Source organism: Aethalodelphis obliquidens, unplaced genomic scaffold, assembly GCF_003676395.1.
Source record: "Aethalodelphis obliquidens isolate GAN/ISIS:26980383/991018 unplaced genomic scaffold, ASM367639v1 scaffold4, whole genome shotgun sequence".
Classification (NCBI taxonomy): domain Eukaryota; kingdom Metazoa; phylum Chordata; class Mammalia; order Artiodactyla; family Delphinidae; genus Aethalodelphis; species Aethalodelphis obliquidens.
The window spans coordinates 55,071,149-55,096,221 of NW_020837948.1; the positions used below are offsets into that span (position 1 = coordinate 55,071,149).

At 40.3% G+C, this 25,073-nt stretch overlaps 1 protein-coding gene across 1 annotated transcript in view; it reads left to right on the forward strand.

Annotated features, from left to right (window-relative positions):
• The window catches only part of ARSB (arylsulfatase B), a 175,813-nt gene that overhangs the window by 34,247 nt on the left and 116,493 nt on the right, over positions 1–25,073 (forward strand). Inside the window, exon 4 of the mRNA XM_027100753.1 lies at positions 2,983–3,190. Coding sequence (XP_026956554.1) covers positions 2,983–3,190 — 208 coding nt within the window. The remainder of the gene's footprint in view (positions 1–2,982; positions 3,191–25,073) is intronic.

The following is a 25,073-nucleotide window of genomic DNA, read 5'->3' on the forward strand; positions in this document are numbered from 1 at the left end:
GTCTTCAACCACTAAAGAATAATTACAGGAGAGGTTTTCAGGTAATTTCTTGCTATATTTAACAAAGTGTGTAGAATGATTTCCACACTGAATATTTATAAGACCCTTTAATGATGGTCCCAGAAACATTATTTTTTCCCCAGAGTGGTTATGAGATCTCTCCTCCACCACCCTCCCCAGCTGTCACCTCCAGGGATCACTTGTTGGCTGGAAATGACCTGCCTTCCTTCCCCTTTCTCTCCTTAATGACGGGAGCTGCCGAGTTGCCCATAATGGCCTGGGTGAGCACTTTCTCCTGAAACAGTGAGCTCCCTTTTTCATTTCTCCACCCCTGTCCACTGTAGAGAATCCAGACCAGGGTCACAAAGTCTTATGTTTACAAGGGCCAGGCTGCTACCCTAAATAAATGAAGTCATTCAGGTAGGACAGTGGGGAGACTAGAAAATAAAAGAGCCCTTGGGGGAGGCCAGGGGTCTCTGTTTCTCATACTCCAGCCATTTGTTGTCAGATGGAGTGTGGACCTGGAGTTGTCAGAAGTTCTGAGTTTTCAAGAAAATAAAAAAACGAAACAAAACAGGTTTTCATGTGACATTTCCTGATTTTTAAAACTTTATGTGGGTTGCAAATTGTTGTAGCTTTCCAATTTTTAATCCGTCCCCATCCAGACCTTGGCTGGTGGCTGGGGCATGGGCTTGGTCTAGTGCTGAAGATCCAGACGGCAGTTCCCACCGCGGAACCTCACTGCGCCGGCAGGTCCTGGATGTCCCTGCACATCCTTTCCCCTCCGAACATCTTAGCCCAGGGTTCTTCCTCCCCACCTGGGTGGGGCATCTGCTGGGATTCCCTTCACCATGGTCTGGAGGAACATGGACTTTTCAGTGTGACTTGTGTGGCTGGAGGAGAACGCACGTGTGTCAAGGAGCAGCAGAGGCAGAGCTAAAGCCTGTCAAAGGGGTTAGTGTTGCCTTTTGGAGTTGGAATTTGGAATGCGTTCCCATGGAAACAATGTATAAACGAAGCCTAGGGTCTACATCATCATGGTTTTTATTCCATCACCTGCCTCCTTAGTAAAATAGGTTTTAAAGTGATGTCTTTGATATTGAACAGCCATTTTGAACATTTTGATTTTTGGGAAAAGGTGTTTCTAAGTTCCAAAGATCTGAACTAAAAATACTGTCTTGGGTGTCTATTTGAGTTCTAGATATGTATACCCATTACTGTATCACAGTGATGTGTAATATGTAATTTAAAACAATTTATCAACAGTAATGAATGAAATATGAGCCCACCTCCCAGTCTGCATTCTAACTTTTCCCCATTCCTTTATGAGATTTAAATGCCTCAAATACTCCAACAGAATTATGTTTTTACTCTTGGGTTGAGCCAGTTGTTGTCTCTTTGAGAGTTTTCAATTCATTAAAGAATTCTATAGGAGCGCAGTGAAGAGAGCCTTCAGAAAGACTCATTAAGAGGAAGAGGCTGACACAGAATATCATTAACATTAAATTCTGTAAAATGGGTAAGAGGTAAAATGAATCAATGTATCATACTCCTTAGTTTCCAGGAATTAAATTGGCCTTATGTTTGGTCCTAGATCAAAGACTAGCAAGGCACGGTGTTCACTTGTTTTCTTCTAAAAATATAAACAATTCTTAAACCTCTCCTAAAAGGTGGTAACTTATTTTTCAGCTAAAGCAGAAAGCCAACCCATCTATTGGGACATAGCCACACTGTAAGAGTGGGGTTTCCAATAGGAAATTGCTCTGCAATTAATACGAACTTGTGCAAGTCATATAACCTTTCTAAGCCTCAGTTAACTTACCTATAAAATGGGTGTAGCAAGGTGGTTTTTGAGTATTACATGAGACAGAATTATTGGTATTATTATTTGTTTGGATCAGAGCTTTCTAGGCCATTTTAGAACTCAAGCTTTTATTTTCATAAAATTCACCCATTTAAAGTACACAATTCAATAGTAAATTCACAGAGTTTTGCGACCATCACCACAGTCTAAGTTTAGAACATTTTCACCGCCCCCAAAAGAAGTCTTGTACCTGTTAGAAGTCACTCATCCCTCCCCTCACCCACAACTCCCTACAGCTTCAGGCAACCACTAATCTACTTTCTGTTTCCATAGATTTGCCTATTCTGGACATTTTATATGAATGGAATCATACAAAACGTGATCTTTGTGATTGGTTTCTGTCACTTAACATAATGTTTTCAAGGTGCATCTATGTTGTAGGATGTGTCAGTACTTCATTCCTTTTTACGGCTGCATCATATTCCTTTTATTGCTGTCTATTGCTGAAAATAGACCACATTTTGTTAATCCATTCGTCAACCGGTGGACATTTAGTTGTTTCCACTTTTGGGCTATTATGAATAATGCCACTGTGATCATCCATGTACAAGTTTTTGTGTGGATTTATGCTTTTGTTTTTCTAGGGATGGAAATGCTGACTCATATGGTAACTATATCTTTAACAATTTCAGGAACTGCCAAGTTGTTTTTCAAACTGGCTGCACCACTTTACATCCCCATCAGCAATGAATGAGGGTTTCAGTTTTTCCACATCCTCACCAACACTTCTGATTTTCCATTTTTAAAATTATAACCCTCCGAGTGGGTGTGAAGTGGTATTTCAGTGTGGTTTTTATTTGCATTTCCCTAATGACTAATGATGCAGAGCATCTTTTCATGTGCTTATTGGCCATTTGTGTATCTCCTTTGGAGAAACATCTGTTCAGATTCTTTGCCCATTTTGTAGTTGGGTTAATTGAGTTTTATTATTGAGTTGTAAGAGTTCTTAATATATTCTAGATACAAGTCCCTTATCTGATATATGACTTACAAATATTTCTAACCCAGTTTGTGGGTTGTCTGAATATTACTTTTATTAACTGATAAATCTGGGCTTCTCTATATATATTTAATGCTTCCAAGCCCTCTTAACTGATTTGCACAAACTCTCTTTCCAGCCTCTGTTTCTCTACCTTGCTCTCCAGTCTGTCCACGAGCCCCTTCAGGTCCCCGAGGAATACCTGAAGCCATACGACTTTATCCAAGATAAGAATAGGCATTACTATGCAGGAATGGTGTCCCTTATGGATGAAGCAGTGGGAAATGTCACCACAGCCTTAAAGAGCCGTGGGCTCTGGAACAACACGGTGTTCATCTTCTCCACAGGTAAGTCCGTCGATAGGAAAATCATCTCTTGGCAGAGCCTAGGACATAGTATTCAATAAATGGAATGAAGATAAATTGGAGCATTTAGCAGTTCCTTATTAAAATAAATGCTAACTGCAAGAGTGGAGACATCATAATAACGGATAGAAAAATGTGTCTAAGGAAGAAGAATTATGAGCCTTCTGTCTTCCTTCAGATATCAAAATATTCTGGGAGTATGCTTGAAGACAAGCTCTCAGTAACTGAGTAAGTGTGAGTGGACAACACTCCTATGCAGGGCAGCTGGGCAGTGAATCCCTGGACTGACTTGTTCCCAACAATGTCTACAGCCCAGGCATCCTCTATGAAGAGGACTTCCGCTGACTAGAGGGGTCTCTGTATCAGTGCAGAGGCAGATGGTGACATTATGAAGACACTTAAGAAATGGAACCATTTAAATCTAGGCTAGAGTCTCCAAGTATAGATTCTTTTATATTAAAATTTTCTGACAATAAAGTCATATATCACTGATTATAGAAAAAACAAAAGAAGGGAGAAAAATTTTTTGAAAAATCATTTTCATTATGGCAATGTCATTCTGATTCCTAATCTGTTATATGTATGTGGTTTTTTCCCCCTTCTCATTAGACATAGTTTTCTAAAATTTCCCTATGATGTGCTTTGGGTGTAGATCGTGGTTTATTCATTATGCTGAGTATTCAGAGAGCACTTTCCATCTGAAAATGCAGATCCTTTTGTTATGGGAAATTTCCTTGTGTTCTTTATTTCAGAATTGTTTGGCCCTCCTTCCCACCTTTCTCCTATTCTCTCTGTACAAAACTCCTGTTATTTGGGTATTGGGTCAATCCTCTAATTTTCTAGGTTTTTTTCCTCCCCTATTTCTTTATTTTTCTTCTACTACTTGGGAAATTTCCTTATCATTATTCTCTAATCATTCTATTGAATTCATTGCAACCGCCATTTTTTAAAGTCTATTTTATTTTTTTATTGGAGCATAATTGCTTTACAGTGTTGTGTTAGTTTCTGCTATAGAGCAAAGTGAATCAACTATATGTATACGTATATCCCCTCCCTTGAGCCTCCCTCCCACCCCGCTGCCATCCCACCCCTCTAGGTCATCACAGAGCACCGAGCTGAGCTCCCTGTGCTATGCAGCAGCTTCTCACTAGCTATCTGTTTTACACATGGTAGTGTATATATGTCAATGCTACTCTCTCAATTCGTCTAACCCTTCCCTTCCCCGCCTGTGTCCACAAGTCCGTTCTCTACCTCTGCATCTCTTTTCCTGCCCTGCAAATAGGTTCATCGGTACCATTTTTCTAGATTCCATATATATGCGTTAATATACGATATTCATTTTTCTCTTTCTGACTTACTTCACTCTGTATGACAGACTCTAGGTTCATCCATATCACTACAAATGACCCAACTTCATTACTTTTTATGTCTGGTAATATTCCATTGTATATACATACCACATCTTCTTTATCCATTCATCTGTAGATGGACATTTAGGTTGTTTCCATATCCTGGCTATTGTAAATAGTGCTGCAATGAACATTGGGGTACATGTATATTTTTTTGTTTTTTATTTTATTATTATTTATTTATTTATTTTTGGCTGCATTGGGTCTTTGTTGCTGCACGTGGGCTTTCTCTAGTTACGGCCAGTGGGGCTCCTCTTCGTTGCGGTGCCCGGGCTTCTCGTTGCCGTGGCTTCTCTTGTTGTGGAGCACAGGCTCTAGGTGCGCGGGCTTCAGTAGGTATAGCATGTGGGCTCAGTAGTTGCAGCACGCAGGCTCAGTAGTTGTGGCGTGCTGGCTGTAGGGTGCATGGGCTTCAGCAGTTGTGGCACGCGGGCTAAGTAGTTGTGGCTTGTGGGCTCTAGAGCGCAGGCTCAGTAGTTGTGGTGCACAGGCTTAGTTGCTCCGCAGCATGTGGGATCTTCCTGGATCAGGGATCGAACACATGTCCCCTGCATTGGCCAGCGGTTTCTCAACCACTGCGCCACCAGGAAAGTCTCTGGGGTACATGTATCTTTTTGAATTATGTTTTTCTCAGGGCATATGCCCAGTAGCAGCAACCACCATATTTTTTAATTGTCAAAAACTCTTTCCTGTTTTCTGATAACTCCTTTTTTGTAAAGTTTGTTTTTATTTTATAAATGTAATAATTTATTTCTCCAAAGCCTGCGCTCTTAACCATTAATTTTGTATATATATATATGTGAATGTGAGTGTGTATGTAGGTATGTTTATACATATACATATATGTGTGTATTAGGTATACACATACATGTATTTTTTTTTACTTTTTAAAAAATTTTTGTCAGAGTATAGTTGCTTCACAATATTGTATATATTTTTAAGTTTGCTTGTACTCCCAACTTTGTCTCTTTCTCTTCTAAGGTCATTTGTATCTTTGTTTTGGTCTGTCTTTCATGAAGGAGGCTTTTTCAGACCCCTAGTGATCCTTGGCTAAAACCCAAAAATTTGATTGGAAACTCGAAGGGTGAGGTCAGGACTTGTCATCTGGTAAGTTTTACTGTAAAGTGACTGTGTGAGAAGTATGACGTGACACGCTGAGGAATTAATCTGGGTATTCTACTTATAGATTTTTAAAAGAGTTGTTTTGTTTTGTTTTGCTTGTAATTAGGCATGGTTATGGAACGTAGCATTTACTGAGTACTTACCATGTGTGGGACATGGTTCTAAGTGCTTTTCATGAATAAGTTCAGTTAATCCTCAGAATAATTCTCTGGGGACTCTTATTATCCCATCTTGCAGATGTGAGGACTGAAGCACAAAGAGGCTAAGTAACTTGCCTAAGGTCACTCAGCCAGGCAGAGTGAGGTGTCACCCTTTCTGCCTCTGACACGATGATCTGGAAGTTCTTACTGGACCTCAAGATACAGCAGTGCTTTCCCCGAGATGTGCTGCAATTTTGATTTGTTGAGAAGCCTCGGCACGGCCGGGGTAGCATCCACCCTGACCAGCCTTTTTCAGTTGCTTTAGTGCTATACAAATACTATAATTTTCTAAGTGTGTTCCGCTGTGAAAAAGGTTGAGTATAGATAACATATGTTTTCCCCAAAACACTTACCCTTCAGAAAAGAGGGCAATATCTTATACTAAAGTCCTTACAAGTTCTCTCATAGTCCGAGAGTCGTTTTCAATTTCCTTTATTTTGAACAGCCTGGTAAAGCACTTTGATCAGTGCTGGTATTGAATGCTTATAGAGGTCACTGGAAAGAATCAATTAAAAAGGAGTCCAAGACGTTTAATACTGATTTAGTAATTATTCCTGGGAAATGACCTCACTGTTTTAAGAATTGGAAGTTGTAAGTTTGTGAAACAAGCCTTTGTTGTAGATATCACAATTATACAATTTAAGGATAAATTATATCCTGAAATGAACGTATACATGGATTGATGTATCATACATAGACTGAGAAGTACTCAGACAGAAGTGAAAATGGTAGCTCTGGAAAACTGTTAAACGTCTCAGGGTGGCTCCTGTGACAACAGATACTGATGTCAAGTGTGCATGGGGAGAGGTTTTTTCATAATAAGTGAGGGTGGAAAACAATATTTTAAGATCTGTATATCTCTTTTATTATATGATTTCAAATGTTTATACATAGACATATTTTAAATAGATAGTTGACTATTTCATAAATACCCATAATATTTATTCAAGTCGGCAAAAATAATTTTTGGAGCTTTACACTGAGAAAATGGGAATTACCTTATAATTGGGTTGCCCTATTCTGACAGTTTGATATATTAATAGATATATTAGTCTTGGACCATCTTTGCTTTGTCGAGCTAAATCCAACTTTATAGTGCGTATGTATTTTAATTATACTGCTGGATTCAGTTGGCTAGGGTTTTATTTAGAAGATTTGCATTGATTTAAAAGTAAAAGTGGAGTAGGTGGTTTCTTTTCTCCCTGTTGGGTTTTGTTGTAACATGTCGTAACATACTTTGGAAGTTTTTCCATCTTTTTCTATGCTCTGGAACACTTTGCAGATTGTTTGAAAGATCCCTCTGGTAAGCTGGTCCCTGGAACCGTTTTAGGAGGCTTAAAAAAATTATCTCCATAGTTTAAATTTTTTGCTTAATTATATCTAGGGGTGTGGGTCTTTAAAATATTTTTAAATTAATTTTGCCTGAAATCCAGTGAGCCCTTTGATCTGCATGCTGAGATTATTTTTCACTCCAGGAAGTCTTCCTTGTTCATATTTTAGCTTATTGCTTTTGTTCTGTTTGATTTAATTCTCAAAAATGGCTTTAATTAGTAGGTGGAATTACTGACTCAGCTTTTCTTTCATCAGTTTCCGTTTTTCATCCTTTTTCTCAGTCTGCTGGAGCTCTTTTGCATTACCAGTTAGACATTTGTGCAGTTTTAATGCTGCTCTTTAATATCTCCAGTGGAGATTACTATTGATAGTATTTTTAGCATCTTTGCAATCCTTTCTTTGCCTCAATCAGTTCTTTTTTCTTTTAAGTTTGTTAGTAATAATAATGACTACTGGTTATTAAATATTTACTGCATCCCGGGCCGTTCTAGTGCTTTTCCTATACTTTCTCATTGTTAATCATGTTTTAATCATTAAAGTTCCAAGTAGCATTGTAAAATGGGTTTCTTTATCCCTACTTTAAAAATGAAGAAACTGGGCTTCCCTGGTGGCGCAGTGGTTGAGAGTCCACCTGCCGATGCAGGGGACACGGGTTCGTGCCCCGGTCCAGGAGGATCCCACGTGCCGCGGAGCGGCTGGGCCCGTGAGCCATGGCCGCTGGGCCTGCGCGTCCGGAGCCTGTGCTCCGCAACGGGAGAGGCCACAACAGTGAGAGGCCCGCGTACCACCAAAAAAAAAAAAAGAAGAAACCAAAATTTAAAGAGGTCAAGTGATTTGCCCAAGTCTACTGCTATGGTCTGAATGGTTGTGTTCCCCCAAAATTCATATGTGGTGGTGTTGGAAGGTGGGGGCCCTTGGGAGGTAATTAGGTCATGAGGGAGGACCCCTCATGAACGGGATTAGTGCTTTTACAAGAGACACCAGAGAGATCTCTAGCCCCTTCCTCCGTGTGAGGACACAGTGAGAAGATATTGGCTGTGAACCAGGAGAGGATTCTCACCAGAAGGTGACTATACTGGTGCCTTGGCCTTGAACTTCCCAGCTTCCAGAGCTGTGAGAAATAAATTTCTGTTGTTTATAAGCCACCCAGTCCATGGTATTCTGTTATAGCTGCCGAACAGACTAAGAGCCATACATCTAACAGAGGGAAGAGGAGAATTCAAACTCAGATCAACTTGAGGTCAGTCCCTGTTAAACCTAATCAGCTGTGCTTGTACATCTCATCTTTTCCTTCTGTCTCATCCCATTGTCCCTAATCTCTACTTTTTGGCTTTCTACACTTCTATCCATCAAACCCATGATTTTCCTGAATCTTTCCAAATAGAACTTTTCTAAAATCATCATTTCCATAGTCAATCATTTCCAGCTATATACTCTTCCTCTGAGTGTAAACAGTCAAGGATCTATCCGCCCAGAGTGCATGGCCATCTCTTGGCCTCTGGTCACTGTCCCCTGGTTAATTCTTTCTCAAATCTATAGCTTGGGGTCAGGTCGATGCACACAACTCACTCGGTTCCCAGTGGCCTTTAGGCATTGAGTGTCCTACACTCCAGTGAACCTGACTGACCTACTTAACATTTTCTTATCTTCGGGCTGCTTCTTCGGCATGGCTAGCAGATTCTTYCTGTCTCCACACCTTCAGGGCTTTACTTAGGGGGGCATTTGCCAGGGCAGTGTGCCCCACTGCCAGGCCCTTTCTTCTGCCCACTGTTCTCTGGGAGTTGTGATCTCTCACTGCAGATAGGAAGTTGAAGAGGTAGTAATGCTCTGGTCATGTCAGATATGAGCACTGTCCCCTCCTGGGCTGCCTTCCTGCCTCTTTTCAGGTAGGCGAGTGGCTCCACGTCGAGGCAGAGAGGGTAGACCAGCCCTCGTTTCTTCAGCTCAGCTTCTCCAGCCCTACAGCTTATGGAAATTTCTCCAGGGTTCTCTCTGACATTACAGATTGTCTGTAAGTCCTGGTTTCTCGCATTGTAATGAATTTTCATCTTATTCTAACTCATCACAATGTGATGTTATTCATCTTATCCTATGTCTATGTAATTTTAGCAGAGTATTGGTTAAGAGAAGCAGCACTAATGGCCATTAGGAAGATACCATTTTAACCTGGGCTCTTATCACTGCAGCTGAGCTTTATAGTTGCTAAACTCCAGGAATCTTCACAGAAGTCTAACCGTGAGTAAAATGAGCTAAACTTAGAGCCAACTCTGGAGCAACTTGATCATGAATTAAGACTAGGAAAACTGAGTCTAAAACCTTGAAGAGAAGACAACGATTGATCTCAACATCTTCCTGCAGCTATTATATGTTTATATTAACTCTTATCAGAATAACCATTTTCACTTACATTTAGAGGAGAGTTTGACTATAAGGACAAACCTAATTTCCTCTGGAGACTTTTTCTGTGTTTATTGACAATTTCATTGCCTGAAGTTGAATTTAATAACGTGCTATAATAATGTGATTAAAACCCAAGGAAACAAGCCCTGGAACGGGCTGGTTATAGAATGGTGATTCATTTTTTCCAGTTTTCTCACTTTACTTCACTTGGCACTGCTCTTCTTCACAAGCATAAAAATACTGAGTGCATCCAAATAACTGTTGAACCCAGTAGTTTAGAAAACCCTGACATATACTAGCTTCTTGGTATCACACTTATATTTAGTGAAAGGGAGAGGTAAAGGCATATATTTTGTAGGTGCAGATGTTTGAAGACACTTTTAAAAAAATCTTCTTTTATAATCTGCAGGAGACCCATGAGGCTTCCTCATCCCTTGTCATCATCATCTGAGCACTTAAGGTGGTAACTCAGTGTGCCAGCTGGGAACCACTTGCAGCAGTGGAGCGTTTGTTAAAAATGCACTTGCTGAGGTGACGGCTGCACAACATTGTGGATGTACTAAAGGTTACTGAATTGGACACACTAAAATGGTTAATTTTAGGTTATGTGAATTTCATCTCAGTTTTTAAAAGTACAGTTTCTCAGACTCTATTACAGACTTAGTAAATCAGAACCTAAATGAATGAAATCAGAAACCCTGGGATCTGGGCCCAGGAATCTTCATTTTTAACAGTAATCCAGGTGATTCTTCTGTATAGAGAAATTTGAGAACTTTTGATCTAGGGTAACTTATTCAAACCCTGGGAATTTACCTAATGAAGAATAGAGAGAGACAGGCAGAACCCAGCAGCACCACCATAGAGGAACCCTGACCAGATCCTGTTCAATCACACATCTCTACCTGAACAGACAGAGTAATTTATTCCAGAGCCTAGACTTCTAACATTTATTATCTGATTATCTTTCATAAAATTATGTGTGATTTAATATCTTAGAGCTATAAAGATTCTTAACTAATTCCCCTAAATCTTATGTCCCTTTCTCCCTCATGTTGAATTCCCTTCAAAACTGGTACCAACAAATGGAGAACTCCTTCACAGTTTAAATGTACTTATTAGGCAGTTGGCAGACTTATAAATATTATAGAAATTCTGTGCCAGGAACAAAGTAATTTGATGCTGACAAATCAATCTCACTAAGTTCTTCAAACTCTTAAATGCATCTCTGACAAAGCTAAGGAAAACCTGTTAAGTGAGTAAGTGATGTAGTGGATCCACACTGGCTTTCTCTTTGCAAATAGTGCTTTTTTCAACACAACTACCATAGAGGGGAATAACAACACATAGCTCAAAACTACAAGACGAGGACCATCTTCTCCCTAGCCAGAGGTCATTAACCCCTTTCACCTCTTCAGGATTTTCATGTTAATGTCCATGCTAAAAGCATATCGGATCACTTTTAATGTTTTATTAGTAATAGGCAGTAATGCATACGGATTTGTTGATTATTTTATTGAGAGAAAATAATAATCAATACATTTTAGAGGCCCCCAGAACAAAGTCTTGCATTTGTATTCTCTGTGACAAACCATTGAATCCACAAGCCCAGAGTCTAAGGCAAAGATGCTTCTCAATGCCTGTGTTTATCAGATCTTCCATGTTTTATCATAATTCTACTTATATACTATACTATAATATTGTATTATTGATGTTATGGATTTCTTAGCATGAGAAACATGAAATAATCTTTACTTTCACACTTCTATGAGAAATGGCCTTTCCCTGAGTTTATACTTAATGGAAAATATATATTGAACTGAGCATACTTATTGACTAAATTATAAGCTTTCCAATTTGTTTGGGTTTACTTCTGCCTCTTGTTTTGCACTCCATTTTAAAGGTCACACTTAAGATGGGTCCATTTCTTATATTGTACATTTCTCACAGAGCTCATTAGAGCCAAAAGTCCCTGTGGAGGCCAGGGGAGTGTTAGGCTGGACAGGCTGCACTGGAGGATGAAGCAAGGTGCAAAGGAGGTTCTACATAAAAATAATCACGTGGGAACCACAGTCACAGCAGGAGGAAGGGGCTGAAGTAACGTCAGGTCACCCCAGTTATAGACGCAAATACACAGTAGGCAACCAGAGGATGAAAGAGGGGACTGAATGGCCTAGGAATTATTAGTTTCTGAAATAGCAGAAAATAGATTGTATTTCAGGTGTTTTGTGCCTGGAATTTAAAAAAATCAATGCCATTAATTATAAGTGGAAGATAAAAGTTTAGGAACCGGTATTTTCAGTTGACAAACAAAAGCTGTGTATTGTTTATACTCCTGTCTGCCAGAATGTAATGGGGATTGACTGTGTGGTAGTTTTTTTAAGAAAACAAAAAAATGAGGGTGACTTAGCTGCTAAAGAACCCAAACAATCTGATTCTTCCCCATTTTACTCTCCATGTGTGGGGTTCTCCTCGAGGCAGTGGTAACTGCTGTGCATGTGTGTGGAATATATTTGAAACAAGGCATTTGCTCCAATATTGGAGCATTCCAGGGCTAGCTTGTGCCGGCATTCTGTCCCAGATTCCTCTCCACTTTGGGTTTATAAAGTGATTGCTGTGGTTTTCCGACTTGATCTGAGGCCCCCTGGTAGGCAGCTGAGGAAAGGCTGCCGTCTCCCTCCTTCCCAGGAGCTTAAGGAGACTTGCTCTTCTAAGGAGGGCCTGGGAACCAGGGCCGAAGCTCTTTGTGGGAGATAGCCCTGCTGTGCTTGGCCTCTAAAAGGCTGCTCATCCTTTGCTTTCAGAAGCATGAGATTCCCCTGGCCAGGCCTAAAAACAATAATAATGATATATTTGAAAAAATCCCCATCGCGTCTCTTGCTGACTTTGGCAGTTAGGTACCAAGCATCAACAAAACACTGTATACAGAAATCTGCCTTCCAGGCGTGTTCCTTTCTTACAGAATAATCCTTAACCTAGTGGAGGTTCTTTTTTCATGTGTCCTTAATGAGAAAATATTTCAGAGATTATTGGCACCACGGGTTTGTTCCTTTCTGGCGGCTGTCACCCTTAACCAACTGTGGTCTCTATGATCTCTTTCCTATTTTTCTTTCACAGTATGGTCCACACTTAATCAGCCCCTCCTAGGTTGACTGTGCCAAGTACAGTGATTTGTTCCTTTATTGTCTCTACTCCAGAACACTTTCTTATTTGGGAAGAGTTTTTAAAAAAGAAAAATGGCTTCAAAAAACTTAGCAAACATTAAAAATGGCATTCACTTCTGTGGAGACTACCAACAAAACCCAAAGCTATATCTGTTTTCAAAACAGCCTGTGATCTGGTAACACGTTCTGACATCCACAGACATACACACGTTCGTCAACAGTGTACAAGAAGGAAGAGAGTACTGTGTTTGGACTAAGAATGTTGGCTTTATGGTGCTGCTTTAAAATCCCACTTTGGTGTCATGTTTGATGTTAGAAGGTCTTTCTCGAGTCCAGAGGTGATAGAGCAGGCTAAATGGTGGGATCTGTTGAAAATCCACTTCCCAAAAGTACCCTGTGTGCAGTACATACAGCTCACATCGGGGAGTCCCTGAAGGGAGGAGCATAATTGATATCTATGGCGGGTTGTGATCATCACGCTATCACCATGTGAGGTCAGGTCACCTGACCATGTGAGTCATCATTTTCTTCCTGACAACAAGAATTAGTCAGTTAATATGCATGACTCTCGATTTTATTTAGGACAATGTGTTGGTCCTGAAGAGACCAGAAGCTAAAGATGTGAGGCATAAGTATCACATTCCCTTGGGGCTGAGGCAGGGGCCAGGCAAGTGCATGGCTTGGAGAAGTCCTTTCCCGTGTCTGGGTCTCTGACGCATGCACTAGAAGGAGTTGTGCTTTTTCCCTGATCTCCAGGCTGAAAATCACTTAGTTCAAGGAGTGTGACAAAAAGTCTGTCGAGCCACTAGTCCAGCACAGTGCCTAGCACAAAACTCAGGAAATATTTGCCGGTGGAGGAGTGTGCTTGCATTCGAGATCCAGCAACACACCCACCTACCAACAGGCCACAGGTTAAAGTCAAGTGAGTGGAGCTGAAAGATGAAGTTTGGAAGACAGCCTCTGGATCAGGGTCAGCAGGAGAGGCTTCATGAGGAGCTAGGGTATAAATTAAACTGTGCTTGAACGATGGATAAATATCAGCAGGTGAATGGAAAGAGAGGGCGGGGCATCTGGGGCATGGAGAGTGGCATGAGCAGACGAGCAGGGGGAGGGAAGCAAAGGTGTGTTCTGGGTGTGGTGACTAGGCCAGTCCAGCCTTCCCATTGGTGTTCAAAGGGACATCCAAAACCATGGATGTGTCCTCCTGGAATGTTAATTTTGCTTGAATGTAGAGAAGGAAAATTATTTAATTTAACTGGTTAGTAATCTAAAACATTTTTATATTAAAAGAAATGGGGCAAATTATGGAACAGAATACATTTAATTTCATGGATTTTTTTTTTTTATGTTCAAAATCTCAGGTTTCCACTCTTGATCATTTAATGGAAGAATTTAAAGTTCTTTAAAGGAGATCAACTCCATTCATTCACCAAAAATTGCCCACTAATCCTTACCTAGAGCTTGAGGCAGGAGCTGTGTTTCCTCGAAACTGCCAGTGGGAGGTGGGGCAAGCAGTCTAGCCCTTGGCCACATGGCCAAGGATTTTGCTTAGCTGTGAGAGAGCCCCACGTGACACTGCATGTCCTGGATGGCAAATCTTGAAGGTGGTTGGTATGGCTCCTCTTAAAGGATGTGCCTTCGTCCCACACAACAGACATGAAGTACCTTTGTGCGCAGGTCTGGGCCATGGAGTCTGCACTCTTGCTAAGAATGAATGCAGGGAGGCCTGGCCTCCTTGGTCTCCCTGGATAATGGAATGAAGGGTCTTCAGAGGCACTTCCCGAGTCTTCAATTTCCTTTCCTTTCTCCCCTGCTGTTCCTAAGCTCTAAATTCCTGTCTCAGCTTCTCCAGCCCCTCTGGCTCACTGCTCTCCCCAGGTCCTTGCCCCCTCGCCATTCCTTTGTTTTCAGCATGTGTGGGTTGTGAATGATTAGGCAACTTAGATCACAGGTTTTGTTTTTCCTAGGCAAAGGCAAACCCCTCCCCTTGAAAGCTGTCTCCAGCTTTTCCCGGTTTTGAGAAAGCCACAGGCAGCCTCTCCAAGCTACAGTGGCACCTCAGAGGCCAACCAGAGGCCAAATTGTTGGTGGGTGAAAGAGCTTCTAGACCTTTCTTTACCATTTCTGTTTTCATTTCCATTTTTTCTGGCATATAGGTCAGATTGACTTTGTTATAGTTTTTTTTGTTATAATGCCAAACTCTGCCCAGTGTTACAGACAGCTTTCTTGTACCATGGTCATCTACTCACAAGTGAAAGGAATGAAGAAAATGTTAAGAAGAACTCAGTTAATCCAATACAAAATAGCTCACTAGCTTTCATTATTTGGGGAAGAAAAGGATCCAGATCTGTGCTGTCCAATAGGTGCCCACTAGCTGCAGAGGGCTACTGAGCATCTGAAATGTGGCTAATTTGCATTGAGATGTGCTGTAAGTATAAAATACTGAATTTTAAAGACTTGGTATGAAAGAAGAATGGAAAATAATGTCTCAATAATTTTTTATATTGATTACATGTTGAACTGATTGGGTTGAATAAAATAGATTATTAAAATTAATTTTAAGGGCTTCCCTGGTGGCGCAGTGTTGAGAGTCCGCCTGCCGATGCAGGGGACATGGGTTCGTGCCCCGGTCCGGGAAGATCCCACATGCCGCGGAGCAGCTGGGCCCGTGAGCCATGGCCTCTGAGCCTGCGCGTCCGGAGCCTGTGCTCCACAACGGGAGAGGCCACAGCAGTGAGAGGCCCGCGTACCGCAAAAAAAAAAAAAATTTTAACTGTTTCTTTTTACCTTTTTCAAAATGTGGCCACTAGAAAATTTTAAACTACGTATGTGGCTCAGGTTATATTACTGCTGGACAGTGTTGCTCTAGATTGTAGCTTTGCAAGTAATTCATTCCTTGTGGGAGTTCCCCAGGGATTACTTATTGAAGATTTTCTCTCTTCATGATCATGCTAAGATGAAAATAACACATAGTAGACTCTAAGGTTCTACAAAGCAAGAGCTGTGTCTGTTAACGTTCTTCTTTGGAGGCAGGAGTGGTGAGGTCATTTTGCTTAGGAGGCTTGCAAACTGGCTCTGAAGATGTTTCCGAAAACAGCCTTGAACACTGACAGCATCATTGAAATAAGGGTATTGCCTCCCAGTGACTCTACCGAAAGATGTGATTCCTTTGGTTGCATAAATCAGGGGTTGGAATATTGAAAAAAGAAAGAAGGCAGTCTCATTACTTGAAGTCCATATTACTCCAGTGGGTCTCAGCATGTACAGGCACTTGGACAAGAACCACGATCACCCCTATTACCATTTTACAAATGCAGAATGCAACATGATGGAGGCAAAAGTGGGAAAGAAAGTCTTTTCTAACTGCTCTAAAGAAAACCCAAAATATTTAACTTGTTTGCTGTGATGTGATAACACTCCTCCTTGGTGCCAGAAGAAATACTGTTACAACATAGAACAAATAGGATTGTGAGATCCGGGATCAACGTATTAGTAAATGCCCGTGCTGTGTAACAGTTTCTTTGAAATTTTAATCATTATGACTTATATAGGTCGAAGATACACTCAAGGCCTCTGTATCCATTTTCAGCAATCTTTTTCTTTTTTAAGGTTATAAAATCTTTTTTTTTTTTTTTTGGACAAGTTCACTATTAGGAAAGTATTTCTCCATAAAATAGAAGTAATCTTTTCCAAAACGGAAAGTTGTTTTTTTTTTTTAAGATTTTATTTTTTACTAGCAGTTTAGGCTCACAGCAGGAATAAGGGAATGATAGAGAGATTTCCTGTATCCTCCCTGCCCCCCACTCATGCGTGGCCTCCACGCTTATCATATCCCCTACCCACCAGGGTGCTGTTGCTTCTTAAGATCTTTAAAATGTTCCCTTTGTTTTAGTGTCCCATTGTCTTCTAATTCTCTGGGGTAGATAAGAAATAATTATCACCTTTTTGTAAATAGGGATATAATCCCAAGGGAGGTGATTTGTTGAAAAGCATAGGTGACCAGTAACAGAAATGGTTTGAAAACTTACATCTTTTGCTTTGCATTCCAGCTACTACATTCATAGTATCACATGGCTCTTTGAGAAATCGAGTCTTTTGTCCACAATAGAACATGCTGCTCTGAAAAGTGAGGCGGCGTATCTCCTTTTCAGTTGCACTTCTTTTTATTAAATTCTACACTGCACTTTGTTCAATAGTGTAGTTATTTATACAACGTTTAGAAAGTTAAGAGAAGCAAATTGAATTCTTGATCTTGGTACTTTTACTTTCTTCCTAACAGCAATAAAAAAAAGATTTAGGCATCCTTGCTGGCTTCTTGGAGGCCCAGTTGCTGTGAAGCTGTGATACCTTCGTTATCACATTCCCACTGCTTGAATTGTCAGCTCATATTCTTGAAGAATTTAATCAATCTTAGTGCTGTGTATGACAATGACATTTATTTTCTCTGCACGAACTTATTTACTTTTTCTCTTAGATGGCTCTCCCTTTGTTGATAATCTTTTCTCAAGTCCTGAAGCACGGATTGATTTTGGAGCTTCAGGAAGATCAGTGGTTACATGGACTGAGGAAACTGGTGTTTAGTGCACAGTCCGTGTAACCATCAACGAGGGATCCTGCTGAGAATTGTAGATGAGAAAGATGTGATAGGTTGTGAGAATAAGGGGCTCCAAGCGTGGGGATTCAGAAAGGAGCGGACATAAGCAGCCTCTTCCTTGGAGACACCTGCCAATCAGCCAGAGTTTGTTTCCTTAAGCGTTCGGGGCTTGAAACATGTCAAGAATCTTGAGAGTATGTTTGCAAGTGCAGAAATAAGGGTCAGTGGATCTTTCTTACACAGTGTGTGAAGAGGAAGAAGTAATAAACAGTTTGGAAAAGAAAAATGATTTTAAATGTTGATATTTCAGGACAGTGCTTTGTTTTTAAAGTTACATGTGATTATCTCACCTCCAGTTCAGTGTATTCCATGCAGCCCATTCAACTCTTACCATTGTACGCTTTTACTATTCTTGGCCTTGGGAATACATCGCTCATCATAGGAACTTAGTAATGGAACTAGATTTTCTCCCAACTCAAAAGAACACTCAAAATTGATATTCCATTTTAACTCCAAAAGACTGCCCAAGTCAGATGCCTGATGGAGCAATATAATATGCCAACAAAGATTCCAGTTTCAGTCAATCTAGAATCCCCTGGAAAATCAACTACTTGGCATACTGGGAACAGGGAGAGGCTAGGAAGCCAGATCTGGGCAAAGCCAGGAATAGGGGCCTAGGCTGCCTACAGGATTGTCTTCCGAGGTTGGGGCAGAGTCTGATTTATAACAGACCAGAAGACCTGGCAACTCAGGAGCCCATCTTGGAGAGACAGTGTAGCAAATGGTTAAGACAGAGCAGGGGCTGTCTAATCAGAAAAACCCGAGTTCAGATCCTCGTTCTACCACTTACTAATTGGGTGACTTTGGGTAAATTACTTTTCTGAGCATCAGTATTCTTGTCTGCAAAATGGGGATAACGCTTACTTACAGGACTATTATGAGAATTAAATAAGATAATTCATGTAAAGTACCTGATACCAGGCCTGGTGTAAGGAAGGAATTTGATAAATACAGCTATGATTATTATTATCATCACTATCTGAGCTTTTTACCTTTTTACACTGGTTGACCAGGACACCACAGCAGTAATCTCTGGGCAATATGTTATTGTACAAATATTGTAGCTGTGTTTAGGTTCCAAAAGTCCAGGAACTCTCTGTACTACATTCACAATGTTTCTATACCTCTAAAGCTGTTCTAAAATTAAAAGTTTTTAAAAATACATACATACATATACATATATGTGAGAATAAGGGGCTCCAAGTGTGGGGATTCAGAAAGGAGCAGATATGAGAGATATATATATATATAATATTTGAAAGGCCCTTAAAAATCAAATCAGATGAAGTCTATAAACTGAAAAGGAATATTCCTGAAAAGTTTCCATAAGTATAATTCCACTTAAAATAATTCCACTTTAATTGACAATGTGTTGGTATTGGTATTGGTAGTTTTAGTTCCTAGTAGTACCATCAGAAAACCCTGATGTGCCAATATTTAACTATGAAATTGCATGTGGAATTTTTAGTTGCTACATAGGAGATACCTTTCCAAAGAGAAATAATAAATCTACCCTTTACTAATAAATCTACTCTATACCTCAAACTTACAGTTATAAACTATGAATTAATTGTCTTTAGGATTGAAAGGATGTCTCATGAAGGTGATGGGCCAACATGAGGAAGTATGGTGACAGTTTGAGCTGTGCCTTTCTCTTGGTTTGTTCCATTATAAGTTTCTAAGAAGTTAACTGACTTTGGCCAAATTTGATTGAAGAGCATTCAGTTTTCCTTGATTCTGGTCAAACCTGTGGTTTAATTTGCCACCTTTAAACACAATTGCATTCAAAAAAGGATTTCAAATGGATATGTATCTTATCATAAATACATTTCAATGAAATTAAGTAGGTGGTTGGCATAGATAATGGAAGAAAAGTGATGATAATTACAGAATTTGATTCAAAGTTTCTTTGTGGTTGATTGCCAGGCATTATTTAGCTTATGTTTTTCTCGACAACAGAAAATTATTAGGAATATAGTTAATGTGGTCTTTTGGTTTTTTTACACTAGGTCTTCATTGGTTATCTATTTTATTTTATTTTTGAATATTTATTTATTTATTTTTGGCTGCATTGGGTCTTAGTTGCGGCACGCTGGCTCCAGAGCACATGGGCTCTCTAGTTGTGGCACACAGGCTCTCTAGTTGTGGTGTGCGGGCTCAGTAGTCGTGGTGCGCAGGCTTAGTTGCCCTGCGGCATGTGGAATCTTAGTTCCCCGACCAGGGATCGAACAAGTGTCCCCTGTGTTGCAAGACCGATTCTTAACCACTGGAAGACCAGGGAAGTCCCTGGTTATCTATTTTAAATAGAGCAGTGTGTACATGTCAATTGATACACGTAAATTGGTATAGCCGCTATGGAGAACAGTATGGAGGTTCCTTAAAAAACTAAAAATACAGTCACCATATGATCCAGCAATCCCACTCCTGAGCATATATCCAGAGAAAAACATAGTTTGAAGGGATACATGCACCCCAATGTTCATTTCAGCACTGTTTACAGTGGCCAAGACATGGAAACCACCTAAATGTCCATCGACAGATGAATGGATAAAGAAGATGTGATACATATATACAATAGACTATTACTCAGCCATAAAAAGAATGAAATAATGCCATTTGGAGCAACATGGATGGACCTAGAGATTATCATACTAATTGAAGTAAGTCAGACAAAGACAAATATATGGTATCACTTATATGCAGAATCTAAAAAAAAATGATACAAATGAACTTATTTACAAAACAGAAACAGACTCGCAGACTTAGAGAATGAACTTGGGGGGAGTGGGAAGGGTCGGGGGAGGGACAGACTGGGAGTTTAGGATTGACATGTACACACTGCTATATTTAAAATAGGAATATAGTTAATATAGTCTTTAATTTAAAAGAAACTCTGGGGGCTTCCCTGGTGGCACAGTGATTAAGAATCCTCCTGCCAGTGCAGGGGACATGGGTTCGAGGCCTGGTCCGGGAAGATCCCACATGCCGTGTAGCAGCTGGGCCCGTGTGCCACAACTACTGAGTCTGTGCTCTAGAGCCTGCAAGCCACAACTACTGAAACCGCGTGCCACAGCTACTGAAGCCTGCGTGCCTGGAGCCTGTGCTCTGCAACAGGAGGGGCCGCCGCAATGAGAGGCCCACGCACCCTGTGAGGAGTGCCCCTGCTCGCTGCAACTGGAGGGGGCTCGTGTACAGCAACAAGGACCCAACTCAGCTAAAAATAAATAAATAAATAAATAAATATATATTAAAAAAAGAAAGCAACTTTGGTACAATGTATCCCACTATCCTAACATTGTATTAAAGAGGGCCTTTGAACTTGAATTCCCTCTATATGGAACTCTCTTCATCTTAACCATCTCAGGGCTGATACCTCGTCATTTTAAGTCTCAGCTAACAAGTCAACTCCTCATTTGACGTTGCCTTCCCTGCCCCCTCGCTCACTGTCTATCCCATCACAGCGTTGGTTTTCTTCAGAGCACTTATCACAGTGGGAATTATCTTGTCTGCTTGTTTTTTTTCTTGTTTATCAAATTAAGTTCCAAGGGAGCAAGGGCCTCATCTGTCTTATTCATCACTATATCCCCTGTGGTCGGAACACTGCACATAGTAAACTGATACTTTAAGTTTTATTTTGCAATGCATATGTGTAGGCATATATGCATTTATAATTCCTGGTAGAAAACAGGCCAGAAAGATCCCCCCCATAAACGAGTAACAATCTCCAGTTACTAAGTCCTTTTCTCATTCCGTACTCTGTTACTGATTTCCTTAGACACTTATATTGCTTTTAAGGCATGATAAATGATACAATTTAATAGGAAAATGATAAATCTCAAGAAGAAAACTTTGCATTAAGATAACATTTTATCTACAGAACAAATTGGTATTTTAGCTTCCTTCTTATCTTTTGGGTTTTGTCAGTAAGAGAAGAATGACTTGGGATGACATGGGCAGTTTGGGGGTAGGATTCCTAGGGTTATCTCAGTGACCTCTTGTTCTACCTAAATATTCCCAGAAGACAGGCAAGTTTAGTGTTTTACCACAATAACCCAGAAATTTGATCGAATCTACTCTTGGCTTTAAAGAAAACTTGTCCATGTGCCCAGACCCAGACTTCTTTGCTCTGGAATGGAACAAGCCAGGGAGGAGCTTTCTCTTTCTCTGCAAAAGTCAGGGCACCTTGATGTAGTTGGCCACTTATCTGCCTTGGAACTTGCATGAGAAGCCTTCACAGAACTGCTGAGATCCTGAAAAGAAATGTAGGGTAGAGTGTGTGTTTATTATCACCTATTCACATGTGAGATGTACGTATGTGTCAGGAATATTTTGAGTTTTGTGGGAGCCGTGCCTCACTTATCACATGGCCTCCTCATCCAAGACTTCAGTTTCCTATTAAAAGTATAATAGCTCATTTAGCTTAGAGGATATTTGTAAAGAATGCTGATCTCAGGATATAAATCAAGTCACAGACTAAGATTACATAGGGGCAAGTCAACATCCACTTAGATCTGACAGATGTCAGATTCCATTTTACCTTCGATTTTACATCCTCTCCCTTCTTTTCTTTTTTTCCCTAGTGAATGCAGCCTTCGTGTTTAATAGAGAGCCCATTTGACCTTCCCCATTACTGCCTCTAGGGCATCTTTTCTCTTAGTGTATAAAGGTGGCTTGCCTCAGACTGACCTGAACAAAATGCTTTACTTATCATGATCCTTAATGTAGAGGGTCTTTTCTTGGGATCACTGGTTTCCTTTTAGTTACCGTATAGATAGAGCTCAGAAGTGTCCCTTAGGCCGTGACTGATGAAACTCAAAAAAAGAAGCCAAGGGCCTAGATGTGTCCGCTGGATAAATTGTGTCCATGTTAATTGAAGTGGCAGCAGTAGTTAGTTGGTCAGGTAGTTATCAGATAACTCAAGAGGGTATCCAGGAAATGAATGGGAAACAAAAACCAAACAGATTGCACGTTGATCGTAAAGACCAGATTTATTTGGCAAAAGGGAACGTTTCTACCAGAATTGAACTATGTCTCTTCTGGTCAGAAATACACAAGTAAAGAATTAAGAACATGCTCAGGGGCTGAAGAAACTAGTCTGTTGGTTGGAAAATTATGTGGAAAATTAATAGGAATGTTTAATATCCGTCAGAAGACTTTCTTGAAATATAATGAATATAAAGTGTCTCAGTGGCATCATACGATTCTGAGTATTTGGGGCCACTCCATTCAGGTATGTGGGCCACCCTGTTCCAACAAGGTGGGGCTTAGACAGGGATTGGTGGAAACATTGAGGCCTTGTTTCACTTTCTATTTTTTAATAATTTGGCTCTAAAATGTACTTTTCTCTCTAAAAGTACTTCTCTGTTCATTTCTTTCTTCTTTGTAAATTAACATTTAAAATAATACTTTCTAACCTTTGGATTCCAGAGTAAACTTTACTTATACAATGAGCCACACTTATTTTAGATTTAATATCAGCTTTTGAAAGAAATCCTTAGTATCCTCATTAGTTTATTTAAAATTAATCATGCTTCTGATAAAAAATTGTACTTGATAATGGTAGAAAACTGGAAAACTATTGAAAGGTATAGAGAGGAAACTAAATTATCCATTATTCTACTACCCAAGGTAAATACCTAACTTTCTATGGCAACAATTTTTCTGATATTAAAAATTATTTAAAAACATGATTTTTAACAATAGCAGTCATTTTAAGAAATCATGCTTTGGGTGACTCCAGCTAGAAAAGAGAGGGTTTTGGGGGGTTTTTCATTTTGCTAAAATTTTGGGTTTCTCAATTTGATATTTTGGCATAAACACTTACACATAGTGACAGAGAATGATTGTGATGTATCTAGGATGGCAAGTCTGTAAATTTCAGCTCCAAGCGCAAATATACAACACTGGGCCTATATTGAAATATGGATAAAGAGACTCAAATGTGCTTTTGTAAAATAAACTGTTAGGAACCAGGACGTCTGTGTCTGATCCTAGCGTGAGAAGCATGAGACTCAAATGAAATAAATAGGCTCTGTCATACAATAGGACATGAAAACTACCAAGTCCACCCCAAACTGCTGCTTTTGTCTGTGACTCAGCCTACTTTATGATACTCAAAGTGAATTAAAACTACCCTTTAAAAGCCTGGTTCCCATCATGATTTTGGCTGGCAAGAAATGGACTGATGAAGGAGGCACTGCTCTGGCTGACCAGGACACATTCGTGGATCCCACTGACGCCCTGACTCCTGTCCCCAAGCTCTCAGTGTGTTTTCAGTAACCATGAAACAATCTTTTAGTGATCAAAATTATACGTTGATTCTTCTTTCTAATGCCTCAAATATTCCTTCAGCAAAGCTGCTTTAAAATTTATTTCTGATTGTATGTTTGGTTTTTATCAAGAAACGGGAATGGATAGTGGGAATGTGAATTGATCCCAAGAGAAAAAAGTTCCCGTAACATGTAAGTGCCTTAGTCAGATAGTTGGAGAAGCTCCTGCCTGACCCTCTGTTCCATATTTTGACCTCAAAACATACCTTCCCCTCGGCCGTGTGATGTCACGTTGTCTGGTTGAGTGAAATGTTGCCGTTGCAATTACTTGGATGGGTGCAGTGCTTCCTGACCCACCTGCTGTGTTGGTAAACCCGAAACCGTCCTGGCAAGTATGTTTATTTGCTTTTCCCTGAAATGTGCTGTCCCTTTTTACCTCGTGCCGATAAAAACTGACAGGTCCTTTTCCTGCTAGCCAAAAGCAGTGATGGGAACCAGCTGGAAGATACGGCCCTTAAAATGTAGTTTTAATTCATTTTGAGTCCCATAACGTAGGCTGAGTCACAGACGAGCTGGGGGCCTTACCAAATCACTCCATGACCTCACTTTCCCTCTGGCAAACCTCTCTCAGTGCAATACGGTAATCTCGCGGATGGAGTATCAGAAACAGCTTGCTTGAGAAGAGCTTGCCTGTGAGCTGTTAAGGCTGCCAGATGGCATCGCTCTAGTCCATCTTCTCTCTTTTTCCTTATTCTTCAAATACATATGGTCTTCATGTACTACAACAATGTTATTAACCAACCTCACCACAACCACTTAGGTTGTAGATAACGAAGGCTTGGTTACATAACCATTCATTAGAAGCATGGTTTCGGAATTGATGAAAGCTGTGTTGACTCCTCAGTTTCTTAAAATGGATATTTTGAATGAAACCACTGGAATCTCCAAGATGATTATTGACCTTACTGTTGTGTACTGAGATCTCTATTTTAAATTCTCCCCGATTACCTTTTTTTTTCCTATCTTTCAAATTATTATTGCCATTGTAGTCAAATAATATGATAGAGATTTGGATGGGCTTCAGGAAAAGAGTTTTTTTTTTTTTTTTTTTTTTTTTTTTTTTTTTGCGGTACGCGGGCCTCTCACTGTTGTGGCCTCTCCCGTTGCGGAGCACAGGCTCCGGATGTGCAGGCTCAGCGGCCATGGCTCACGGGCCCAGCCGCTCCGCGGCATGTGGGATCTTCCCGGACCAGGGCAGAACCCGTGTCCCCTGCATCGGCAGGCGGACTCTCAACCACTGTGCCACCAGGGAAGCCCA